The 19,285-nt window shown below is 42.1% G+C and overlaps 1 protein-coding gene across 1 annotated transcript in view; it reads left to right on the plus strand.

Moving 5' to 3' along the window:
* The window catches only part of IL1RAPL2 (interleukin 1 receptor accessory protein like 2), a 305,871-nt gene that overhangs the window by 146,120 nt on the left and 140,466 nt on the right, over positions 1-19,285 (plus strand). The window contains exon 2 of the mRNA XM_088527440.1: positions 7,936-8,209. Within this exon, the coding sequence (XP_088383566.1) occupies positions 7,936-8,209 (274 nt within the window). The remainder of the gene's footprint in view (positions 1-7,935; positions 8,210-19,285) is intronic.

Here is a 19,285-nt window from a genome sequence, read left to right on the forward strand (position 1 = left end):
TTTCCATTTACTTTCAGTAACTTTATTTGAAGACTGCAATGAAAAAAGGTTCATCAATTATTAAAATGAATTCAGCTTTGTTCCTGAAGTTTGCATGGTGCTAAAGACCTGAGAACAGAGTGTGCAAAAGCCTCCACTGGTTAATGTGATCAGCTGGAGAGTATTAAAACCGACTCAGAGAGCGTCCTTAAAAAGGTCATCAATAGTCAGCTCCACCTAAAAGAATAATTGCAGTATCTCCAGGTATGGAGAGAATTTCCAGAGTGTTGTATCTTACCTGAAAAGTGCACTGGATTCTTTTCTATCTATTTTACTCATAACTTACATCAGATATTATTTTACCTTTTCTTAGAAAACAAGAACCAGTGCGTATCTACTTTACAAGAAGTATCAGAGAGGTTGGGAATTGTCTTTGTGTAGTTGCTTCACAAAGGGAGAAATCCTGGGAATGTGGTAGTGGCATTTCATTGATTTGCTCAGGGATCCAGAGAGCTGACAAAGATGGCAATGCTTCGTGTGGAAGCTGCCCTCAAAAAGCCGGGTCTTCCCCTGTTTTGAAACTTGGAAAGAGTTTTTTACGTAGTAGATTTTGAGAGTGTTTAATCACCTTTCTTATGTGAAAATATTGAGGTTCAGATGTTAAAAATCAACCTTCCAAATAGTCATAATGGCAGAAATGCTGCATATTTGAAGTCAGGCAAAGGAAATTAATGAAGATAAGTCAAGGGAAAAAAAACAGCATTAAGTTTCACAATTAAATCTTCTGAAGGAAGCTCGATGTGGGTGAGCAGCTCATTTACAGTGTTTCTTGGGGCCATGCCTGTGTTCACACTGTTTTGTTGTGTGCCTGAGAAGTGTTGTTTGTTTATAGCATTTAAGTTTCAATTTTAACAGCAAGATTTTACTTCTTTTTCAATCCAAGAGCAGATACAGCGTCAGGAGTCTGATCTGGCCAGTCCAATCTAAGTGATATGGTGGTTGTTTAACATTCACTTGCAAAGGAGAAAGGAAAATACAGTGACAGAAGGAAATTAGTTCATGAGTATCCATGAAGAAATGATGATCCACAAACAAGAAAAGATGCCTAGTTGTTTGGATAACTTGTTTGCTGCAGATCACCGATTTGGCTTTACTTCGCAGAGAAAGGACTGAGCTGGGCAGAGGTGGGAGGTTTTCTGCACCTATTCCCAGCTTTCCCAGAGAAATCAGGGCCACGGGGGCATTTGTGAGGCAGCTGCACCAGGGGCTGAGGCCGCAGTCAGTTCCAGTCTCTGCTGTTTGTTTCAGAGAAAACTCTTTGAAAAGTTACCAGGAATTGAAGCGAGCAGCAGATCCAGGTCACTGAACTCTTCTTTTTTTTTTAAGGGAGTATGCTTCATTTTAAACAGTCGCATTAATGCACTCCCTCCTCTTCCTCTTTGCTAAGCAGAGCGATGGGCTGGGAGCAACCAGCAGAGCTTCGCAACGGAGTTTTGTTTCAAGCCCATCACCCTCCGGAGAGGTAGTTAAGAGCACGAGGACATCAGAGATCTTTCCATCACACAACATGTTTCTGAGCTCCCTGTCTCCAGCAAACTCTCACCTGGCAGCAGTGATTTGCCCTTCTCTCCCTCAGCAAGTATTCCTGAAAATCCCTGTGATCTGGTGCCATCCGGAAAGCTGGCGCCAGAGCCGTCGGCTTGCAGGGCTGCTCTGACAAGAGCTATAGGAGGAAACGACCCTGTCCAGTAACTTCTTCTGACAGGACTTCAGCATTTTGCTTCTTCAAGTAGAATTTCTAAGTCCCCATCTCATTAATATGCTGTGGCTCCTGCAAGCAGGGAGGCTCTGCAGGGTCCAAGCTGCTCTTTCCTCTCCCTAGAGAAATTTGCAGATTGATGATCTACAACCGTGTTCTTTCTTTTGCATTTTGAATGTAAGACTAAAATGCTCCCAGCTCTGTATGCATAAGTAAGCCAGGCCAGCGCAGTTGGTTGTTGTTTGGACCTCTAGCAGTGTATATTTACAGTTTGTTTGACCTCAAAGGAAATTACGAGTGTTCAGCTGGAGTCTTTGACATTTGAGCTGCATTGTGGCTCGTAAGAAAAGCTGGTCATGAAGAATGAAGCATATGCAAATTGTTGTTGAAGTTTCTTGGCCCATCTTCTTTTTTTTTTCAAAAAAAAATTGGGAAAAAAATCAGCCTGTGTAAGTCAGTGTCTTTTTGCTTCATTTTTTGAGCCAGATTTGCAGAAATATCTGTATATTCCTAAATCAAATGAAGTTTCTTCATAGCTGTTTGATGTGAAAATTAGTGAAAAGTTTGCACCTTTACCTGTCTTGAAAATCCAAAACATTTGAACCATTGAACTTCAGTGGTCTCAATATTGCCAGAAAGATGGAGATGGAAGCAGAGGAAGTACACAGGCCTTGTGTGATCCTTTTCTTAACAATTTTGTGTTTCTGCAGCAAAACAAACTTGTAGTTCATGATGGTGAATCTAGGTGTTGCTGCAGTAGAAATGAATTATATAATCAGAATTGTTTGTGGGAAATAGGAGAAACACGGGCAAAATTCACCCAGCTTGAATCATGATAACTTTCCTTCAAGACCGCAGGTTGTTTTCCAAATGTTCCTCATCTTACAGCTAGGTTTTTGATTTACTGTGTCCCCGAGGGTGTATATTTGAGTTTTTCTAAAATGTAGTTTAATATATGTGTATAGTCAGAATCAAAAACTAGCATTTATTTGGCTAAAATAGAAGAAGGATGAGACTGTAACTCATAGAAAAGAAGCATAACCAGCCCTTAGCATCAGCTTCCTTCTCTTTTCCTGGCTCCTCTCCTGCTGGAGAAGGTGCCCACCCGCTACCCCATCTCTGAGGTGCCACCACCACCACCGTAGCCTTTTCGCATGAGGCTTTTTCTGTAACTATTCGCTGTGAAGCTGAACCACCCCGGTGGATCCCGTTGGAGAAGCGTTGTCCGAGGGAGCCGGAGAGACGGACGGACACCCAGATGTGCTTCTTGGGCCCGTTGCTCCTGACTGCTGAGAGCCGTCGGGCCCTGCCGCTCGGGCAGTGCCAGCCCCAACTCGCTCTGCAGGCGCTGTAGCTAGCGCAGAAATAAAAATATAACTCCCACATCAGAGGACAATTTTTCTGACTAAATATTTACAGTCAGCAGTGCATTTGCTTGCTATGTGGAGCAATAAATTTAGTGCATTAGCTAGTATATTTATTTTTAATTATTTATTTGAAGATGATTTCAATTTAAAATGAGGTTTCAGGTAACAAGGTAGGCAAGCATGTTCAACAATCCCATGGTATAAATTGCTGTAGGTGACAGATCCTTACAAAAATTATTACAGGCAGATTCGCAATGTGAAAATTATTTATATGACAGCAAGCAGAAAGACAAATTACTCAGAGACTATGTACATGCTCTTCTGTAATTGCTCATAAATTATTATGGTTCATGTTAAAATGCATCTAGAATCCCCAGACAACTAGATTTATTTAAAATAAGAATAATGGCAAATTACCAGAAAGCAGAGGGGGGAGATGCGGTGTGGGGTAGGGTGATTGCTACCGGGGAAGTGCAGTAACCTGGTGCCAGCCAACTCGCCCCGTTTGGGTTCACGAGCTGGAACCTTCCAGAACACAAAGACCCGCAGGGACCCTGTGGCTCCCAAGGGCTCCCAAGGGCTGTGAGGGCGGTGGTGGCCCGCGCTGCCGCCCGCTCTCCCGTGTCCCCTGCGTCCAGAGCTGAGGTGACACCAAGGCGCTCCCGGCCGCGGGGCCGCGTTGGGCTCTCGGGTCTGCCCATGCAGGACCCTCACGCGGAAACTCTTGAATCCTCCGTGAATTGCGTGCAGGCGGCGGGGCGGGAAGCTGTGGGGTCGGGCTGGCTGACGGGCGAGCGCGTCTCCTTGGGAAGCCAAGCTGAAAAGGGGATGGTATTTCCATAGCCTCTCGATGGTCTAAATTCTAGAGATTATTTCAAATTACTGTCTTTATTGAAAGTGTCTAAAACCCACCCACAATAGAGGGATTTGACTTGAATGACTTTTCAATCAGGCACTTATTAAGGATCAGCTGATTATTGGGTAGCAGAGAATAGATGTATATGCATTTATTATATAATAAGCGCCTCTCTTTAATGCCATTATTTTTGCCTCCTTACGTTACGCGCTGAGAGCCAGTCTGACAGAAGCGACAGCAAACTCTGTTCTCGCTGGCGGAGGGCTCAGCCCCGAGGAGCTGCGCCGGCGGCTGCAGCGCAGCTGGGAGATGCTCCGGAGGCATCGGGACAGCCCCGGAGCCCCGTCCTGCCGAGCGGAGGGAGCCCCACCTGCATTTCAGGCTCCACAGCTTTGTGCGCGGGAGCATTTGCGGCTGTATATTTAACGGGAGAAGCAGTGGGGGGAAGGAGGCACCTTCTGTTTGATTAGTCTTTCTTCAATAATTAAGATTTAGTTGCTGAGCTCTGCGAGGCTTCTCCTCTCCGCAGACATTGCAGGGCCTGCTGCAGCTCGCTGCTCTGTTCCCAGGGTGTTCTCCTCTCCGTGATGGCAGCGACGGGGCGATGAGGCAGCGCTCGAGCTGCTGCTCCCGTCACCGCTGCGGCTCTCCCCTCCCGGCCTGACCCTCCTCTAAGGCGACTGCAAATAGCTGAGAAAATAAGTCTAGCATCAAATGTCTTTTTCTTCCTTTTCTTCTTGTGAGATGCAGACCTTGAGTGAGGGTTGGCCAACAGAGTCTTGTTAACCTACGTGAGCTATGGTGGCATCACCAGCCCCTCAGTCTCCCTCTGCCCGCTGCCACGGGCAGACTTGAGCCAGTCTATCAGGTCGGCTGTAAATTATCAACTATATTTAATTCTCTTTCATCCATTCGGGTGTGCTTTCTTCAGCACATATATGCTGAAGCATGTGCTGGGCAGCTGTGTCTTGGGATATGTAGCAATAGAGAAATACGCACTGGAGGTGAGAAGACATTTTCCAATGAAAGTAAATGATGAGGCAGACTGAGTGATGCTGAAGGATGTTTAAGCTTTCAGCTGTGCATTGGTAAGTTGTTAGATGTCGATACGGGAGAAATATTTTCTTAAAAAGAGCAGGGTTTTCAGTTTCCAGTGCTGGATTTCCATTTCAGGTCAATACTGCACTTCATAACTCTTCCTAATCGCTTTTACATTGCAACTGCTGTGGTGTTTCTGGAAACCGGAACCTTTCCACCTGACCCTTAGGTTTGCATGTGTGTCTCGGGGCAAGTACTCTTTGCTGTTATTTGGCTTTGCTGACCCAGCATCTGAAAGCGTTTGATGGCCTGACATGATTAGATTGACAGAATTAATTAGACTGGCAGGATTAGTTTGGATCTGAATTTCAGTTCCAGGCACCTCTACTCATTTCAGCCTTAGCTTTGGCTTTTATCGGTGTAACTGCAAAATTAGAGCATAAAAAGGTGCCCTTGAGAGTGTCTGTGTGTCCTAAAGGGTAAGGATGAGCAGTCTGGAGAGCTCAGCGTTTCCTTTCGCATCCCGCGCTGAGGAAACAAGGCTGCAAGTCTCACCGGCCCTTAATTGTGAAGCTGAAAGAGCAGAGCTCGCGAAAAGCACAGGGCCTTTGTGAGGAACCCATTGAAACCACTCAAAGCAAAAGCCTTCTAAGCCGCCCGTATAAAATCATTTATAACATCAGAACCATGTTTTAATGTAAAAAATAGGTGTGGTGGCTTTGCAGGCCAGCTCTGCTGCTTGTTGCCCTGAAGGACGTTATAAACATGAAGGGGCTGCAGTGGCAATACAGAATTGTCCAAACACATTAGTATACGACTTTCAAGTAATAATTAGCCAAACTTGTCCTGTTTTTTTGTAGGACTAAGCTCTGAGGTGAGGAATGCAGAGAAAGAAATACTTTTGCAGTAATAAAAGGAAGAGAAGTCTTTTTTTTTTTTTTTTTTAACCAACCTTTAATTTTATGTCAGTAACAGTTGCGGTTAGAAACATGAAGCATGAAAAGTTTTATTTTAAGTCAGCAACAAAAGGAGTACGGCAATAAGAAGTGCAGTTAGTGGTGAAAAAGGGTGTATGTAACTTGGAGTGAATGTTTTGTGATTGGGGCTCTAAGCATTATGAACTAGTTTAAAATGTCTCTTAGTTCCTTGGAAAGACCTGGGTGTCATGGTGGACGACAAGTTGACCATGAGGCAGCAGTGTGCCCTCGTGGCCAAGAAGGCCAATGGAATCCTGGGCTGCATTAAGAAGAGCATCTCTAGCAGGTCGAGGGAGGTGATCCTGCCCCTCTACTCAGCCCTGGTGAGGCCACATCTGGAGTACTGTGTCCAGTTCTGGGCTCCACAGTACAAGAGGGATGTGGAGCTGCTGGAGAGAGTCCAGCGCAGGGCCACAAGGATGATCAGGGGCCTGGAACATCTGCCCTATGAGGAGAGGCTGAGGGAGCTGGGCCTGTTCAGCCTGGAGAAGAGAAGGCTGAGAGGGGACCTGAGCAGTGTCTATAAGTACCTCAAGGGAGGCAGTGAGGAGGACGGGGATGGTCTCTTTTCAGTGGTGGCCACTGATAGGACTAGAGGAAATGGCCAGAAACTGAAACATCAAAAATTCCATAGGAACTTAAGGAAAAATTTCTTAACAGTGAGGGTGACAGAGCACTGGAACAGGCTGCCCAGAGAGGTTGTGGAGTCTCCTTCTCTGGAGATCTTCAAAACCCGCTTGGATGCAGTCCTGTGCCACGTGCTCTAGGTGTCCCTGTGTGTGCAGGGGGTTTGGACTAGATGATCTCTAGAGGTCCCTTTCAACCCTAAGCATTCTATGATTCTATGGTTCAGGTGGCCACAATACAGCCGAAGCTGCTATGATGAAATGTGCAATTAGAGCCTCCCATTTAGCAAGGCTACGTTTGAAACATTCAGGAGTAGCCTAAATTAATGATAGGCAAATAATTAAGTACAAGCCACTAAGAGACCCAATTTGATATTCCACCATGTGAACACTACTGGATCTGTACATTTTTTAGGAAGTAAATAAACTCAGCTAATAATTCACTGCTATTGAAGATGTGTGTGAAATAAAGAGTACACGAGAGCATCTAACGTTTAGAGTTTGAGAATTGCTACTAGAAATACAGAAGAGGCAAGTTGAACAGCTACCTCAAGGTTAAAGATGTTCCAATTACTTATAGCTGGATATGAGCAATAAATTATGCAAAGTACCCATTTGATTGATTGAAGATCAAGTGACGTATAAAACCTTCTAGAGCCAAGAAAAGTGCTTCAAATGTTTTTGCTGAACAGAACATCAAAAGATCCCCTCTCGTGTTTGCACTGTTCCTTTCTGCAGCTTCATTGCGTCGGTCGCGTGTCGTAGTGGTACCTCTCTGTGTATCGAACGTCCCTTGTCAGCTGGAGCGGGGTCCAGAAAAAAGACCTGTGTGGATCGGCTTTGAAAATCAAATTATTTATGTCACATTTGACACTGATTTTCTTTGTGTAACGGATAATTAGCAGGGGGTGAATGGGGAAGTTTTAAGAGATAGAATGAGATCAGATGTCAAAGTAAATTTTCCTCCAGCAAGGAACTAGAGAATTCAAAACTGGTTTATTGGGTCAAGCAGTTAAGGTGAAAACATTTGGATTATTTATTAAAGAGTTAGTGTTTGGGGTATGAAAATAATGACTCCCTAAGGAAATGGAATTGAGTAGATCTAATGTGGTCTATTAATTGTCTACACATTTTGCATTTACATGTAACGTAAAAAGGTTTATAAAACACTTTAACTGCCAATAGCTGCATTGGGTTTTTCAATGCTGTAAAATAAAGGTTCTTTTCTTTGATGATTTGCATTGCATTTCGCAGGCTGCATCTCACTATTTAAAAAGCTATATATATATATATATATGTATCTAATCTTTCTTTATTATTGTTTTGCTTTCAGTTGATGGTTGCATTGACTGGTCAGTGGATCTCAAGACATACATGGCTTTGGCAGGTGAACCAGTCCGAGTGAAATGTGCCCTTTTCTACAGCTATATCAGAACTAATTATAGCATGGCCCAAAGCACAGGTCTTAGGCTTATGTGGTACAAAAACAAAGGAGATTTAGAAGAACCCATTATATTTTCTGAAGTTAGGATGAGCAAGGATGAAGATTCAATATGGTTTCACTCGGTTGAGTTGCAAGACAGTGGTTTCTACACGTGTGTCCTAAGGTGGGTATTGTGTTAAAATGTAACTAAGAATGTACGCAATGTTCTGTTTAAATAAATGTTTAATGTAGCTCTCAGTATTGAGATATTCTGCCAATTAATATATACTCATTATTATTTTCCTTGTAATTATATGTGTCATATTGATACTGTCTTAAAATTACAGTTCCCCTAGTAATTACTGTTACCTTTCTGAGAAGCTGTAATTAAATATATGGTTTCACTTCTTTTTTTCACTTCACCTATTTTTTTAATTATTATTTAAGACCAACATTCCTAACTTGTCATTTTGCCATGAACCTTCAAAACTGGGTAATTCTTTAACAAATCATTAAGTCTTTTTCTTAAGTAATGCTCTTTTTCATATCTTCTGAGTGAAAAATGACATTTCGAAAATTTTCTAAGTTAGCTGGGTCTTACTACCTTGTTTCAGCCTGCCTCTAGCCTTCCTGATCCTGAGGAGTTCTAAAATGGCAGATCTGTGGGTTGTGTGGTGGTTTGTGCTGCGGCCTAATGTCCACGCTGAATATTAGATGAATTTGCCAATTTTCAAGTCTCTGAGGTGGCCTTTGAAGTTCCTTGTACCCGAACTGGCTTTTCTGTCACAGGTTTGGTGTAATGTGAATTCCATGATTTTGAAATGTTACAGGAGGATGGTGATGTGTTTGTTTCAGGAAAGTTGCACATTTTTAATATAAAGTAGCTGTGGTGATACTCAATTTACCAGTCCAATACATTTAGAAATTTTATGCAAATGCTGGGGGAACAATAAAGAATTCATCTTGGGCCAAATTTTGGGACATGTTTTTATCTGAAATTTCAAAACCCTTTGCTCATTTACATGACAAGGTAGTTTTGGTAACAAATGGGCAATTTCTTAAATATTTCATGCATTCTCCTCATTTTCATATAAAAACTGTATGAACTCCGTGGAAGGTATTACACAGCAATATCATTAGCTGCTTAGCCTAAAACTAACTTTATATAACTGCAGATATTTTTGCCTTTTTCAGATTTATGTGGAAGTGTAGTACATTTTATATGTATATATATGTGTGTGTATTTGTATTTATATATATATGGATGTGTGTGTACATATATATGTATGTGCATATATATATATATATGTACACACACATCCATATATATGTGTATCTATATATATGGTAAAACATGTAAAAGACCATATTTCTTCCTTGCATCTGTTTATTTTTTCTTCCAAAAATTTGGTGATATATCTTTGATGTTGTTGTTTATAAAAATTATAGGTGGCTTAAAATAACGGAGGGAATAGCAATATTATGTTTATTTTAGTTTCATTAAATTTGGGTTGGATACAGTGTTATGAAACATAATCACATGTCTGTGGTGGACTCTCCACACCACTAACTGTGAAATTTCAGTGTTATTAATCCTTTGTTTTTGGTAAGCAGATGTTTGTGTTTTAGTCATTAACCAGGTTCACCTGCTTTTTGAGAATTGGAAGGTCACAGATGATAGCAGTAATTTGAGAACATGTTTTCAGTTTTCTAGAAACATTGACTATTTGTGTTAGAAATGCTTTCTTTTGTGAGCTGAATGAATAGAGCCTGGTAGAAAGAACTCAGTGCAGTGGAAGGGAAGATGTGGCTGTGCCCATTGGTATGCAACACTGGCTTAAAGGCTGCACATGCATAATTGATTCTTCTGCTTTAGTAGTTGAAGGGGGGAGAAAAAGGGAGAGAAAAATGCATTTGGCTCAAGGTGAATTTCATTTTTTTCATTTTTTCATGCCACAACATCCCCGCCAAAAACTATTTTTATTCTCTTAGAGAAAATTGCAAGAAATGTAGATGTAAATTCCTGACTTTGTGACCCTCTGTGGAGCATGTGGGAAGCCTTGGTCTGAGGAGCGATATCAACTTGTGTGCCCCCGTGACCAGGTGGTTCTGTAACCACCGGTTCAGGGGTCTCTCCTGAAATTTTTATTTGTCTGTGAGAAAGGGAGCAAGGGAGTAAGATGCCTGAATATGGTGGTGAAAATTCCCATTGGAAGGGAATTCTGGAAGGGCTCTGCCTCAGAGAATGTTATTTTCCTTAGGCTAAGTAGACTAAGTGGGTATGAGAGATCCCTTCCTAGAAGAGCTTATGTCTCTTTTTGTGCAAGGAAGGACAGTCTTGATCTGAGAAGATCTTCTCTGATAGAATAAAGTAATTGAAAGTTAAGGGTTTTTAACAAATGCTATATAAAAGATGCCATTGGTAATAGCAGCACTTAGTCTAATTCAGTCTCCCCTAAATTATTACCTTTTGCCCCAATCAAAACAACTTGGCAAACAGGAAAATTGCATTGCAAAAATGGTAATTGCGTTTTTCAGTGAGTTTTCTATTTGCTGAAAAGGTGCTTCGGAGTTCGAATAAAACCACTGGTTTTAAAGAAGTTCGATTTTCTGCCTGCTGCTGGGTGCTTGTAGGGTCATGGCATGAGTGTTTGAGAGGCAATTGCAAGGAATTTTGCAGGAGCTGCTTGAGGAGGCGAAGCAGGCGAAGGGAAGGCTGGTAGAACAGTGACTTAGAGGTAGGCAAAAATGAGCTGTGCCAGGGAATTATTTTTTAAACAGGAATAATGAACCCATAATATTGAATAAAATTAATACCAGAGTAGTGTTTATGGAAGAGCTTGCTTCTCCAGGCAGAAATAAATCTGATGTCATAATTTTGAATGTTGCCTGTTCTTTATTCACCAGTTGCTACATAGACATTTGGAAATCAGGTAGCGGGGGGAACCAGCCTGCTCACATTTCTTGTTGCGTTAGAGCTAACTTCCTTTTTCTCACAGTACATCTTGACGTTGAGCTCGCAGTGAGATGCAAGCCAAAGTGTGGTGCTTTTCTGCAGTGTTTAACATCTATGAAGGATTATGGGATTCTGATTCTGCAAAGAATTAGATGAGGGTGAACTTCAGCTATGTTAGGAAATCGGTGTGAATTCCATGGGAACAGAGTGTTCACATATGCCTTTTTTTGTGCCAGATCAGGAATATTAAAACAGTGAGATCCAGTGGCATCCAAAAGTGCCTTGATTGACAGGTAGATACGTGTGTGTTGTTATAGTTGCCAGATAAATGCTGGGATATTTGTATCACAGTTTGATGGTGCAATATGCAATTGCTCCATCCTGGAGGTCTCTTTGGATATGCCATTAATCTTCCAGTGGTATCTTAGTTAAAACTACCATCTTCTCCATTCCAGAGGTTCATTTAGCAGGAACTTTTCACATAAGCATACTGGTTTGAGAAGATTTCAGAAATGACAACACCAAGACCAAACATGGAAACTAAAAATGATCTAAATGCAGAGGAAGGTTTAAAAGTCCTGAGTGTGCAAGAATTCAAATTGCCAGATCATTTGTTGCTTTTATTCTCTGAAAAAAACAAGTTTGTTTTTCTGTGTTATGAGCCTCCGTTTTTTAGAGCAGGAACAAGACCTCGGTCTGCTTAGATCTTCTTATGATGGTGAAGGAAGAGAAGGTGACCTGTGGAAGGAAGCTCATGAAAGTTTAGCAGCATCTTTGGTGTCAGCAAGGCACTGCACCTGAAGTCCTATCTCCCAGCTTGGCCTAGCTGCAAGATAAGCTGAACTGCAGTAAATACTTTATCAGCAAGAGCAATAAGAATGTGGTAAAGGCAGGATGTATTAGCTCCTAATGAATCCTTGGTGCAATAAAATAATTCAATTCTCATAACGAGAATCAGAAGTTTGGGCCTTGAGGGGTGCAAAGCAAGGAGAAGGTTTGTATTTGCAGTCCCCAGACTGGCTGCCAGGCTTAAGCCCAGGCTGCAGAGTGACAAGGGGGCGAGGACTCCTTGAATCCGTATGAGGAAATAAGACTGCAGATCTTTAATACCAGTGTGTGATGCCAGAGAACCGCCAGCAAATCTAGTTAGGAAATCTCTTTATCCTTTCTGCCTTACTTTGTCACTTTCTGTGCAGTTCTTAATGTGGAAGAGCATTGTTATATGCATGCTCAGAAGAGTAAAGCTTTTATTGGGCCGTCGGTGAAATATTGCAATATTGCTTTCTGAGCGATAATAAAATAGACTGATAGTGGATTTTAAGCCTTCAGGCTTCTGAGTGCCCGTGGAGCACATGATCAGGAAATCAAAATGAGATCCAGACAGCCTAGAGGTGCTGTCAGTAAAACTTCATTTGCAGCCCAGCCTGCGTGTTCTTGGTTCGGTGAGTGTTAGAAGATGCCCAAGGACTTGTTTCAAATCCCTACAACCAGGGCTGCAGTGTGAGCCACTCTTCCCAGGAAAAGCGGCATCCACTTTTTCTGACCACTGACAGTCTGGCTGCCAGAAGATAGGAAAGACAAGTTATTTCAAATCTTTAAGACCAAACAGGGAAGTTAAACTACACTATGAAAATGCCTAGGGTAAGGTCCGTTTTTCTGCAGCTACCTCTTAAATCTCCTGGTTCTTAAAATGTGCATTTTAATATGATCATTCACTCTGTTGGTGTCAGTGTCTTCTCACTGCGGAATGTATTATGTTCAGGCACTTTGGATTTACCCAGTGCTCAGCTGGCACAGGTGGCTTTGCATCTTAAATCCCTTTGAAAATGGTGATATAATTCCAGTGCAATCATACAGTATCTGCTTCTGTGGACTTTGCTGGCAAGTGCTTTTTCCCGCAAACTTGCTCTGAAGAGGTCTAAAGGTCCTTGCTCATGCCCTACTATCTTGTTCCTCAGGTGTCCAAGAGAACACGTCTAAGTAGCTGCTGAACTCTTCATAACACAGAAAAACAAACTTGTTTTTTCAGAGAATAAAAGCAACAAATGATCTGGCAATTTGAATTCTTGCACACTCAGGAAACACCATCTTCCAGGGCTGTTTCCATGTGGGGTGTCTCGGGCAGGTTGGTAGAAGCCAGGAGGGTTTCCTGCTTTTTGCAAGGCCATGGGATCAGCGGGGCTTTCTCTTCCCAAGCTCTGCTTATCGGAGCTGTGGCTTCTTTTCCCACACTTAAAGCGACAAATTCTGTATGAACACAGTTCCTGCAATATATAGTAGTCAAGATTTGAATACAGTGGTAGAGCAGATACAATATAAAATCAATATGATTCATGATAAAATTTAACTTACTGAGATATAATGCTTTGGCATTATCAAAATGGAAGGGAAAGTAGAATCAGAATATTTCTACTTCTGTCTAAAATCATATAAAAATTGATGATGCTTCTGCAAATCACTTTGATTGTATTGCTTTATTGAGAAAAATCAGTTCCATGTTCTTTTGGCACCTACACTTAGCGACAGAGGGGAAAAAAAAAAAGAGATTAATTGCTCTTCCCTGGTGATGTGTAGACTGTGCTCATTCACCCTCCTCTCTAAGGCTTTGAAGGGGAAGATATCGTCCTCTTTTTTTCCTGAAAGCCAGTGTTTGCAGTTGATGAAAGCTGTAGGGACAGTCAGAGCTTCAAGCAGAAATGAACATGTTGCTGTGCAGCTGGAGAGCGTCCAGAGGTTCCCTGTTTTGGTGGCATGTGCAAGAAGTACAAAAATGGAGGGGACTTTCCTTCCTCTCCTTGCTCATGTAAATAGGCTTGCATACATGAAGAATATACTCCACAGGCTGCTTTATTCCCTGAGGCAACAAAATCAGGGAGGTTTAACAACACAGACGAACCTAATGAGTGTCCTGAATGCCACTTCTATTTTGCTTGCTTGGTGTCTAATAAAAAAAAAAAAAAAAAAAAAAGCAAGCAAGAGCAGATTAACTGATTCGCCCACCACGTGGGCTGGAAGAAATAAAGGAGCAAATGTTAAATGGTCTCAGAAACAGGATACTGAACATTGAAAATTATTGGAAGGGAATTTCTTAATACTTTCCGTGGAGCAGTTGTCCATGGGCTGCAGGTTTATGTCATTTGTAATGACATTGTATGGGACTTCTCAGCGAGGCAATGTAATTTAACAGTAATACCCAGAGTTCTAATAGAAAATTATTAAAAAATAAATGAAAAGAGCTTAGTCAGTTGAAGTAGCAAACATCAGGGCAGCTTGCTGCCTTCTAATGCTTAAGGCCAAGAAAGAAATTTTCCCTCAGAGCAAACTCAGCCAATTACAGGAATTCTTCGGCTGGAACAGCGTCCGCCAAAGCTGGCAAAGGCCGGACATTCTGTGAACTTCAGGGTGATATACAGAGATGCTTGGTGTTCTTTTGACTTCTGCAGTTTTCTGTGTGCTGTATTTTATTTTCATATACTTACTTCTCTTAACTAGTATGTTTGGAGGCTTTCAAAAGGACAAGGACCTTATTATTAACCTGTGTCATTCAACTCAAGAGCTGGGAGTTCTTCCCTCTCTGAATAGTCTCTGTTGAAGTTGTTGTCTGGTGATTTTCTGTCTGTCTTTCATGTTTTTGTCCAGAAACAAGGATCTGCAGAACCAGTGCTTGTGTATGTGGAGGCAACCAAAAAAAAAAAAAAAAAAGGGCAAAAAAAAGCTCCTGCTTCCCCTGTGAAATCCTATCTGTGGTCAGACAGACTCCACTGCGAGGAATTCTGTCCAACTGCTGGTTCCAGATGTATTAAGCCTTAAAACACCCTGAAAGGGATAAACACACAGTGAGGAAAACAAATTCTGCTTTTAAGTGCCTGTGGTGAGAACTCGGTTCCTGAGGGTTGATCTGAGGAGACATCCCTAGCTATGTTTTTCAAACTATCATTAATGTGAATCTTTTAAAAGTTATCTTTCCACGACTTTGCTCAGTTGTTTCTTTTGAATAGTGATGGCATAACCTTCCTCGCTGTAAAACGTGGGCTCCAGGGACATTCTGGATGTTTTATTCAAGCTGAAATTGTCATTTTGTTTCCAGTGAATCTTGTATAGCGGTTAAATCTTAGGCAGAAAGAAGTGCAGCAGGACTAAGACTTCTTAAAGAATCATGGGGTAGCTCAACACAAATACTTTTTCTACTTGAATGAATGGGGATTTAAATGGCACCTCCCTCTGGGTTCACAAGACAGGCCTCTGTTAGAGGCTCAGAGAAAGAAGTAATGAAGGAACAGTGGATTTGTGAAGTGGGTACCGCTTTAGCACCCTGCACTTCATTTTCTGAGATCATACCTTCTTCATGCTATTTTCTGTTACTAGTAGGATCTTGGAAGCCAGACGAGCATTAAAGGAAAGATAATGTGGAATGAGGATTTTTCCTCACCATGCACAGTTGGGTTTAGAATTACCCTTGTAAGAGCAAGCAAGCAAACCCCAAGACAGAAGTGTCTGGGGTTGCACCAAGGCATCCAGCAGCAGGTATGAGCAGTGGTGGCACAGACGAGCCGTGCTTCGCGGCTGGTGGTTCAGGAAGCAGCTGCAGTTGTGTCAGCCAGCCCCTGAATTGCTCTTCTTTGGGTATTGCCTTTTCAAAGAATGCAGCAGACAGGATCATCCAAAAACGTGGAATGTAGCTGTGATTTGTACCCACTGAGAATGATCTGCACCACGTGTGAGAGGCTGACCTCTTCCAGACAGCACTGAAAATAGGCAGCAGCAGTAGTCGTAGAGGAACCTGAGTGAAACCTGGACAGAGAAGTGATAATTAATATTTTTGGTGGAAAGATGCTGTGTCTGTGTGATCCGAAACAGTACTGGCAATAAAATTACTTGTTTTTACTTTAAACAGATCTCCAAACTATGACCTCATAGAAGAGGGTGGAAAAACCTCAGATACTCATGTAACTGCTTGGTAATAATGGATATATGAAGTGTGAAATTTAGATTGGAATAAACATATGCAATTCTTTTGAAAGGGGAGGAAAACAGAAGTCGGTAGCAGATTAATTTCTCCAGATCTTGAGATAGGCAAAAATGGTTGGCATTGTTGTTCCTTGTTGTATCTTTATTTGTGCACCACAAAGATGAATGTAAGGATTAGCTTCCAGATTCCTGCAGTCAGTTTTCTCAGTGAGCCAGTGAAAAACTAATTAAAACAAGCAGGCAGAGTGTTTAGGTCAACTAGGGAGAGATCTTCGGCTGAGCTGTTTTTTCCTGAGCTTTGATAAATACTTTTCTTGGCTTTTGGGTCTACCATCACTACCGTCACCGTTGTAGTCTTACGGCCTTAATGTAATTAAAGAAATGAACACCCCTATTGAACACCTGCATGTTAGGGAAAATGCCAGGAAACATACTGCAAATCCTCATGTATACATATGCAGTTCACATTGTGGGGTGTTTTTCAAACTAGCAGATATAAAATACTCAACCACTTGCCTCCTCTTTACTCTTCCTAAGAATGGCAACAAATGGAGGGGGTGAGGGGAATGTTCCTTGCCCGCTGGATGCAAAATTGTTTTCCTTCTGTAACAAACCACTTGTACAGATAGAACCACAAATGCCAAAGAAAAAAGTCTTATCAAAGTCATGAATATTTCGTCATTTATTTCATCCTTGGAGCTGATAAATTATCCAAAACTAAATGGAAAATTATTTGGAGATTGCAACTTTTAATTTCCTTCTTATCCCTTTCTCTGTTTTCTTCTTTTATCCCTTCTTGTCTTTGCTTCGTAGTGAAGCCAAGCTCACAACTTTGCTTGAGTTTTGCTTTGAGATCTGTTAATCTCCCTTGGTTTTGTGTGTTTTTTTCTGCTGGTTTCTGAATTGGTTTCGATTTGTGGTTCAGAGCTGTTTTAGGTAGCTGGGGGATTGCAAATGCCTTGCCAGCAGAACAAAGGAAAAGTGGCTTTTGAGTTCTGGCAAAGCAAAATCCTTCTTCACATATCCACTCCGGAGAGGAGGCCCAGTTTTGCACTAGTCCCTTGAAAGGGGGAATTACAAATCTTAGTTTCAGTGTGAAAATGTAAGAGTAATTTTTTTTTCTGAAATGCAGAGTGATTCTGTTCTCCCATTCTCCATATGATCACTGCTACCTCTTAAAGGGAATGAATGTTTTGGAACCCTTTTAGAAAAGAAAAACAATTAAAAGACAAACTTTCAAACTCATGGGCTTGTTTGCTTTACATGTAGCCTGTCTGCAGTCTGCCAGCTCTTGGTTTGTCACCAGTCACCAGTACTGCCCGTTTACGTGCAGTTCCTCTTTCCTGTTCCAGTGATCTTGCAATTGCTATCACAGACCTTGAGCATTTTCCCCATCTACCTGGAAATATTTCCTTTCTGTTCATTTCCCTCCTCAGCTCTGATGGTAACCTCTGATAGCAAGTCCTAGTTGCTTGGCTTGGTTGGTCTGGTTGTTCTTTGTGTGTTCCAGCCTCCCTCATGGTCATGAAGACCCTCTCCTGCCCGTCTCCAAACTGCTGGGGGGAGCACTGACCTCCCCTGTGACCGTACATTGAAAACAAACCCAGTGCCTCCATTTTAGAATTCTGGGGAATAGGCCAAGGAAATGAAGGATTCTTGCTGGCCAGTCCATCTATCCTTACCAAAAAGCAAGAGGACCCTTTCCGCAAGCAATTCAAATGGAGCTCATCGAGGGGAGCCCTTGAAGACATGGAGCTCCTGAAAGCCGTTGGAAAGGAGGAATGGATGAGTCCTAGTGCAGCAGCTGTGTGGGCTCCCAAGGGCCTCCAGAGATGAGTCTGACACAGAGACCTGCGAGGTGGCCTGTGCTGTGATTTTCCTGTCTGCTTCCATGGGTTTAGAGGACGCAGTGGTGGCTGGTGGCTGCTCCGCAATCTCCTTCCTGGCTTCTAGCTCAAGCTGTTGTCTTCCAGAGATGCCCTTGTGCCACAGGTCTCGTGAGAGAAGAGAGGGGGCCCTTTCCCATGCATTGGTGAAACCAAGGCATATGTTTCTCCAAATTCCAGTTCAAATTACAAGTTTCTTGTTGTGTAGGAAAATTCATTGTTTCATCTAGAAATCCCCAAGTAAAAAGAACATGGGGATCTCTCCATTAAGGAGGTGAGTGGTGGAACTCAAATACCCTGGAATGCAAGGCCTGATGAACATAAGGCAAATACCATGGCAATCATCTGTTTGAAACACAGGGAGTATGTATCTTTTTACAAAGCCCTGTTCCACATCATCTCAACTGAAAGGCAGTAGCCGTGGGAGTCTCTGACCAGAGTCATCAGCTGTGCAGAGGGCTGATGAACCCCATGCTGAATACTGTGGCTCAATGCAGAGAGGAATGGCTCAAGTCTTCTGTACCCAGAGGCTCCCAGGTTCCTGCTTCAAAGCTGAGAACAAGTGAGGTTGACCAAACCGCTTTAACCATTTTACATGTGGCTGAAAGGTAACTGAGTGGATTAAAGGAAGGCAGTGGCTTCAGAGCGTAGATTTCATGCGATTGCACAAGTTACGCTTTTGGGATTACTAGCAGCAAAGCTAACACGAGTGGCTGTTGAAGAAGCATTCAGAAACCTTTCAAGCCTCTTGCTGTTGGCTTCGTGAGGACTTCCTTTATCATGAGCCTGAATGGATTTATTGTCCCAGTTATGGAGCGTGAACAAAGTGATGGTGCTCACAAGGCACTTAGTTTTCTCAATTCTACTCAATTCTAATTGTAACTAATGAAAAGAGTACGACATTTTTAGGATGTGGTTCCAGGAAGCATTTTAAATAGAACCGGCCTCCAGCACTGTTCAAAATACAATCTAAATAATGCAAGATTGTTAGCAGAAAATACAGTGCTATTAAATAACACCGAGTAATGGACAGCTATTCAAAGGCGTTATTTGTGGTCGGCCGGGATCATTGGGACTGAGCACATATGACCTGGTTTGCACTCAGCAATACCCGTAGTCATTCAGGAAAGTTAATAAATAGTAATTGCAGAGCACTATCGACTATGCAGAGCAATTTTATCTGAGTTTTGTGGATTTTTGGTGCTCTATTACTAAGCATTGACATTTTCCAAATATGTTTTCTTTCTTCCTACAAAAAGAGGGTATGAATTCCAAAAGTAAGTAGAGTTGACTTGTATTCCCTAAAATCACATAAATATTTTTGGAAGGCCCCCTAAAATGACTTTTATAGTCCAAGGTACTTTTGTTTCAGGCGCAAGAATGTGATTTATGCAGTTAGTGAAGATTCAACTTTTTTATAGGCTCTCAACTGAAGCAGTCCATAGCGGAG

The sequence above is a fragment of the Tinamus guttatus genome, unplaced genomic scaffold (assembly GCF_059628265.1).
Source record: "Tinamus guttatus ecotype Peru unplaced genomic scaffold, ASM5962826v1 Tinamus_guttatus_pri_ptg000287l, whole genome shotgun sequence".
NCBI lineage: Eukaryota > Metazoa > Chordata > Aves > Tinamiformes > Tinamidae > Tinamus > Tinamus guttatus.